Source organism: Ruditapes philippinarum, unplaced genomic scaffold (genome assembly GCF_026571515.1).
Source record: "Ruditapes philippinarum isolate M1 unplaced genomic scaffold, ASM2657151v2 ctg829_1_1_1_1, whole genome shotgun sequence".
Taxonomy (NCBI): Eukaryota; Metazoa; Mollusca; class Bivalvia; order Venerida; family Veneridae; genus Ruditapes; species Ruditapes philippinarum.
This window is the reverse complement of record NW_026862014.1, coordinates 69,397-76,389: the sequence shown is the minus strand read 5'-3', so window position 1 is coordinate 76,389 and position 6,993 is coordinate 69,397. Positions and strand designations below refer to the sequence as shown.

Genomic DNA, 6,993 nt, shown 5'->3' with positions numbered 1-6,993 from the left:
ATAGATAGAACTTAAGATATTTCCAACTTGCCGTTTTAGGTTAACCATTATTTATTTTCTAAGTGCTAAAAAGGGCAATAACTTGATAAATATGGAAGCCATAGTTATGTAACTTCACCAGATCATGTACTCTGTATTGATTAGTAAGTGTATAAACTAAGAAGCCATTGGTACAGGTAGAACATAAGAAAAATCCAACTTGCCGTTCTAGGTAAACCTTGTACGGACAGACGGACGGACGTTCTTTAGGAGCTATTTTCTTTGTTATTTTCTTTGTTTTCTTAAGGGCTACTAGCCCCTAAACCCTTTGATCACGGAATGAACCTATTGTTCTCTTTTGTTCTCTTTACTGTTATATAGCCCCTAAACCCAATATATTTGCTCGGATGGACGGACGGACGGACGGACGTTCTTACCAGAGCTACATTATGGGGTTTTCTTTTGTTATTTGTTTTGTTCTTTTTAACTCCACAATGCATAAAATAACCCCACAAGAGAAACGGAATGAATGACATCAAAGACATCTATTGTTATGAGAACAATAGACCAAACCCCATAATGTAACTCTGGTTTATACGGACAGACGGACGGACGGACGGTTAAATTACTATATGCCCGGGGGCTTAAAAAAGTAGGAAACCTTATTTTGAAATTCTCATTAGTGCGAATTATTGGATAAATAACCGCTCTAGAGGGCGTTTGGTCAGCATCTGTATTGTTTACCCCAAGACACATGAATCATTGGCAGAACCCTTCTTGTGTTACGTTAATGTATTGTAATGTGACATGAGTATTTGGTAAACGGTGAAATGTTTGATTTTCGTGCACACATAATTGAAGTACACATGATTCAATAGTACGTTTAAAAATTGTACTGTTTGAACTTCCATCGAACCTACGACGATTTTCTTTGAAGTCCATTACTTTATCGGGATAGTAAATCAAAGAGTTTGTTTTGTCAATTTTGCATTAAAACATATAGCGTTATGTCATGCATTAATAATCCGTAACGCGTCCTTCAAACCGATTGCCTTTTGTTATTCACTAAGTATGGATCAATATTGCTTAAAATAGAATTGCATATTTATACAGACGACTGTCTAAATGCTTTTACACGCGATTGTAATGCTTCATTATATTACCGTTATGTTACGTTAAGAACAAAGTTATATTTGCTAAAGTGTAAAATATATGGTTGGTAAAGAATCTGTTTTTACAGGTAAGTAAGATACGTTAAGTACTCTATAATGACAATTCGTTTAAAAAATGAAAACACAAATACAGAAGATGATAAGATAATCAATATAAATCAGTTTTTGTAACAAGAACCGTTTTATAAACATGTACTTTAGTAATTTTAAATGCGTGCTTTCTTAAAGTTGTCTAGCGAAGTCAGATTTTTCAATTTGCTATTTTTCTTTGTGTGTGATATTGGTATAATGATTCCTTATTCAAAAGACCATCCAGATGATGTTTGCCAATACAAATTAGTTTCATTTTATATTTTATTATGATCGATTTATCCTTTCTGTTACTAATTGTTTTCCTTCATATTGTGGTTCAACATTTAATTGCATTATTATTATTAGATATGTTATGCATTATTTTCATAATGATTAATATCTTGAAATATTAAAAAGATCTTTTTTATCCGAATTATATATTTTAATGTTCAAACTTAAATATCAATTTTAGTAAACAGTACACGGAATATCAAAATTGCGTTATGGATGAAAATCACCTACCAGAATTAAATCAAGAAACAACAATGTCGAACGGTTCCAGCTATTGCTGTTTGAAGGGATTTAGTATGGTTGCGGTGATCGCAGTTGCTATTTATTGTAAGTTAATGGAAATATTAAACATGTTTGTGTCCGATGAAATTTTCTTTCCTCTAACATTTTCATTTTTTAAATGTACACCTTTTACCATAAACAGCTAAAAAGATAATGACTATTTTTTGAAACGTTTGATTTTTTTCAAGTGTAGTCTTCTAGAAAAGATATATAAATAATGCTATCTGTGTCTCATTTTGGCTGCTCTAATTTGTTAGATGGATATTATAACTTTAATTTATACAAACTCTGTCACACCTTGGCGGCGTTCTATCGGCGTTCAAAGAAAATTCAGAAAGCCAGGCTGAGCGTAGTGAGGCTGCAAACATGCCAAAAGTAAAGGCCGTCACTCGGCGTTCTGATAATGGCGCAATGAGATTACAGTAAAGGCGTCGCACCAACTAAGTAGCATGTCATTCATTGCACCAGGAGCGCATTGAGAGAACAAAAGTATCACCGACTGAACGTTGCGGTAAGCAACGGCGGTGGTACGCAGATTGTGCGGCTTCACTACTGCGCTTTTACTGCGTGTTTATGGCGCTTTTTTGGAGCTTTATTTTTCTAAAGCGCTCTATTGCGACTTTATGGCGCTGTCACGAGGAGCAAAGCGCTCTCCAGGCGAGTCATCTTAAATAACAGTATATATTAAACGCGATTGCAAATAAATATCTTTTTAACCATGGATGACGAGGGCCTTGTCTGTAATTGCATTTCCAATTTCCATAGACTTTTACCCTTTCCAACCATTTAAGCTGGCATGGTCTTACTACTTTTGTTCGTCTGGAATAGAATAAACAACTAATGTACGAAGCACGTCTTCACCGCAGTGTGAGTGCCGCGGGAGCGCCGTGTGAACGCCGTGAAAGCGCAGTGGAATCGCATATAACGCCGTTGTAGCGCAGTTCGAATGCAGATAATTGCCAATTTAAACTCCGTAAGAATGCATGACAACGCCGTCAAAGCTCCGAAGCAACGCTATTATTGCCTAGAAGACGTCGTAAACCAATGTCATCAAAAGTATTAATTTTTATTTGGTGATCTCCTGGTGCTTTGTTTAATTTAACATGTGCAAAGTAAAAGCGCGGTCTAATCTGACAGGGCCTTAGGTATCCACTTTTCAAATTGGATACTATAAAATCACAATTTATAGCGTGAAACCGTTCTATATTGATTATATTGTATTCCCATGGTTTAAAACATAAGTGATCATGAACATTATGGTTTTCATTTTATGTTGCCCAAAATGGCATGACATATAGTGTTTGTAGTATCCTTCCCTTCATCCGTCCCTCCTTCCATCTGTCCGTCCGTCCTTCTGTCATTCCACCAGAGCTGTGTCCGGTCCATAACTGTGTCATTTATGCCCGGTCATCTATTCCAAAATTCAATTCTTAGATGGATTTAAAACGTATAATGCAGACATGTGTTGGATATAATGACGATGTGTTCCGCGCATGAATCAGGCCCTCGTCTAACTTGTTTTCCAAAGTCATGATTTGATTTTTTTCATAAAAGTGCATCGATGTTGTGTTCGGTCAACAATTTTGTCGTTCCTGGATTGTTTTTACAATATTTTGAAATATATTTAAATAAACTTGATAATTATGAATAGCTTGTCTTATTTTGTGCTAAGCTTTTCATTCATGGGTGGACTTTGAAATAATGAGGCATAAATATCCTCCTTATTAAGTTGACATGTATTGAAAACCATAGCTCACAAGCCCAAATGTTAGGTTCATATCAGAATATCGGAGGCATGATTTGATAGTTCATTGATAGTCATGTCCTGTCCTTGTCACCACTTTTCTGTTAGTGACAGATTTTCTAATAACTCTTTGCTTTAATTTGAAATGAGTTTGAACCTTAAAGATTATTGTCTCGCTAGTACTTATAAGGTTAAAATATTCATAAAAAACACATCGTTATGATTTCCAGTCATGGATTCGGTCAACTTAGAATGGAATAAAAAAAAAACTGGGAGAACTTCTGTGGCTGATTAAAAAAAGTGTCTCACCTAAACGCCTGGTCGACAGTTTAAATGGTTAAGGTTTTACAGACATAAAAATGTCCAATTATATTTACAATATAAGCATTTTCCGTTATTTCAGTTGTAAGAAAAAAACTGACAAACAAGGAAGGGCTGCGTTCAAAGACTGTACAGATTTTTATACCCGTAATTACACCAACGACTGACAAATTTCGTTCAGCAATCTCATCTTTATGCAAGGAAATTTCATACAATTGTAATTTTTGCTATGATATTGGAGAATTACTCAAGGAGGTTCCTCTTGTTGCTGTTTGCCCAATATCTTCACGGTTCGAACCGGACATTGACTTTGCAATACATGGAATTCGTAAGTGTATTGTCTTATTTTGTTTTGAAATTCAAACTTAATTCCAAGACATGTCCACAAAGAAACTTCTAATTCAATTCTGAAATGAGTTATCGTGATAAAGGAGCCAAAAGTAATATCTTTAACAGGGTATGTTTAACTGTTTACTGCTAATATGTTTTAGTATGTTATTCATGAGCTTGCAGCGTTAAAAAACAAACATAATACAAAATTGTAAAAAGACCGATTCTAGATATTTTTATATTTCACCGTTCAATGCAAAATAAAGGGATGATTCAGACTCAGTATTTTAAATTAAATGTATATTTATAGATGACTTTAAATAGTGGGTTATTAAAATATTGCTACGTTTCTACCACGGTATATTCTTTCTTTTTTTTCATTCTTAATGCCATGGCTATCCAAAATAGATTACGATTCCATCTATCAAACTGATTGTTGTCTTATGTAAAATTAACATACATATTGTTCAAGTCTGTTTAGCCAACATAAATTCATAGGTTAATATTAATTTCAGGGACGAAACAATTTGTTGTTCTTCTTCTCCACACTGGTTTAGAAAGTTCTCTACCTAGATTGTCCACAGCTTCTAAACTAGCCCACAAGGATAAGTACAAGAACATTGAATTCATTGACATTGCTTACAATACGGATGCAAATTTATATCAATGTGACATGAATGAAACTGCCAGGAGAAAGTTACACAAGTTTTTATTCGATTTTGCAGGAAACAAATAAAGTTATTCTTTTTTTTACTAGCATGTCGATAATATCGTTTATAACTTATGTATCAAGTTTATAATTTGAAGAGAGAAAAACATAAACATAGACTTGTTTGATTATAAAACATATCAATTATTGTAAGTATCGTATTTTATGTAATTTTTAGCTGATTTTGGTAAAACGTTTTTACGGACTATCAAGTGGTCGTATGAAAACAATAAATCAGTATTTTGTTATTTCGTTTGCTTCTTTTTATATTGCTAAAACATAGTGTCTCTGAGTTGCTTTTTGGTGAAACTTACCTGCACACAGTTCGTGACAATGCATATAATTCCATAATTCTGAAAACTAGAAAAGAGACTTAAATTAAGCTTACAAAATCAACAAGAGGGCCATCATGGCCCTGAGGTCGCTCACCTGTATATAGGCCCCCGGAGTGGGGCCGGTTTAAACCCCAGGGCTTTTTTTTAACAAACTTGGAAGACACCCATGAGATGTTTCATGATGTTAAGTTTTTTTGCTATACACAAATGTAATGAAAAACAATGATCTCCCCCCCCCCTGGCAGGGCCAATTTTAACCCAAGGGCTTTTATTTGAACAAACTTGGTAGACACCCATAAAAAGATGTTTTATGCTAAACATCTAAGCTGTAGCACAATGGGTTTTTTAAAAGAAGATTTTTAAGTTTTTCCTATACACATATAGTTAAAATCAATGACCCTCTGGGGCGGGGCCAGTTTTGGCCCCAGGGCTTTTATTTGAACAAACTTTGTAGACACTTACCAGAACATGTTTCATGCTTAATATCTAAACTCTAACTATTTGGGTTTTTTCAAAGAAGATTTTTAGGTTTTGCTATACACATATAAGGAAAATCAATGACCCCCCGGGGCGGGGCCAATTTTGACCCCAGGGCTTTTATTTGAACAAACTTTGTAGACACTCACTAGAAGATGTTTCATGCTAAATATCTTAGCTCTAGCTCTTTGAGTTCTTTAAAAGAAGATTTTTTAAGTTTTTACTATATGCATATAGGGAAAATCAATGACCCCCTGGGGCGGGGCCAATTTTGACCCCAGGGCTTTTATTTGAACAAACTTTGTAGACACTCACTAGAAGATGTTTCATGCCAAATATCTAAGCTCTAGCTCTTTGGGTTTTTTAAAAGAAGATATTTAAAGTTTTTTCTATTGGTTGCCATGGCAACCAGAGTTCTGCATGGAATTTAATTCTTTGAACAATTTTTAAAGGTGACCACCAAAGGAACATTCCTGTGAAGTTTGGATGAAATTGGCTTAGTGGTTTATGAGGAGATGTCATTTAAAGTAAAAGTTTACGGACTAACGGACGGACGCCGGACGGACGGACGCCGGACGAAAAGCGATCACAAAAGCTCACCCTGTCACTCTGTGACAGGTGAGCTAAAAACAAACTATAAGAGTTCTTATATCTTTTAGACTCCAAAAGCTCCTTTTACATCGTCATCAAACTAGCACCATGTGGTGATTTTTTTTATAAGTATCTCGTAAACTTAATATTATCTTTTCCGTTTTCATATTATCAATACAATTGATTTGTTTGAAGATTTGTTAATGTTTGCATATTTTTCAAAGATACAACATCATAATCATCCAAACATATTGGTTAAGTAATGAAAGCGGAGGAAAAATCTAAATTATACATTGATGCGCTACTATACAAATGCTCTTATTGTTTTAGAAAGTCTTTATTGTTTAGATTTGATGAGCTGTAAGTTTGAACATTTTAATTGTATTGCCTAGAATGAAAAAAGGACATAGAGAAAAGGTCGATGTTACTGATTTAGAAATTATTTAGACGATAACATCTTTGTTAAATATACTATACTATAAGAATAAAATTCCTCGACAACAAGTGAAGATATATTTTGACACAACTTTGTAATAGTGCAACATTATTACATGGATCTATAAGGATAGACGAAATCAGTTTTGAAAAACAGATTTACATATAACGAACTGATTGTTTACCATTGTGCTCCATTTTGAAGAGCATTTGATTAAGAAAAAATAGTCATTTATTTCTTTTTAGACACTATAT

The 6,993-nt window shown here is 34.2% G+C and overlaps 1 protein-coding gene across 1 annotated transcript; it reads left to right on the top strand.

The window, feature by feature from the left end:
- Nucleotides 1-1,078: 1,078 nt before the first annotated feature.
- LOC132717665 (uncharacterized) lies at nucleotides 1,079-5,080 on the top strand. The gene is made up of 4 exons (XM_060701186.1): nucleotides 1,079-1,219; nucleotides 1,696-1,841; nucleotides 3,944-4,189; nucleotides 4,707-5,080. Exons 2-4 carry the CDS (start codon nucleotides 1,727-1,729, stop codon nucleotides 4,925-4,927), a joined length of 582 nt encoding a protein of 193 aa, XP_060557169.1. The 5' UTR covers nucleotides 1,079-1,219; nucleotides 1,696-1,726; the 3' UTR covers nucleotides 4,928-5,080.
- The last annotated feature ends 1,913 nt before the right edge of the window (nucleotides 5,081-6,993 follow it).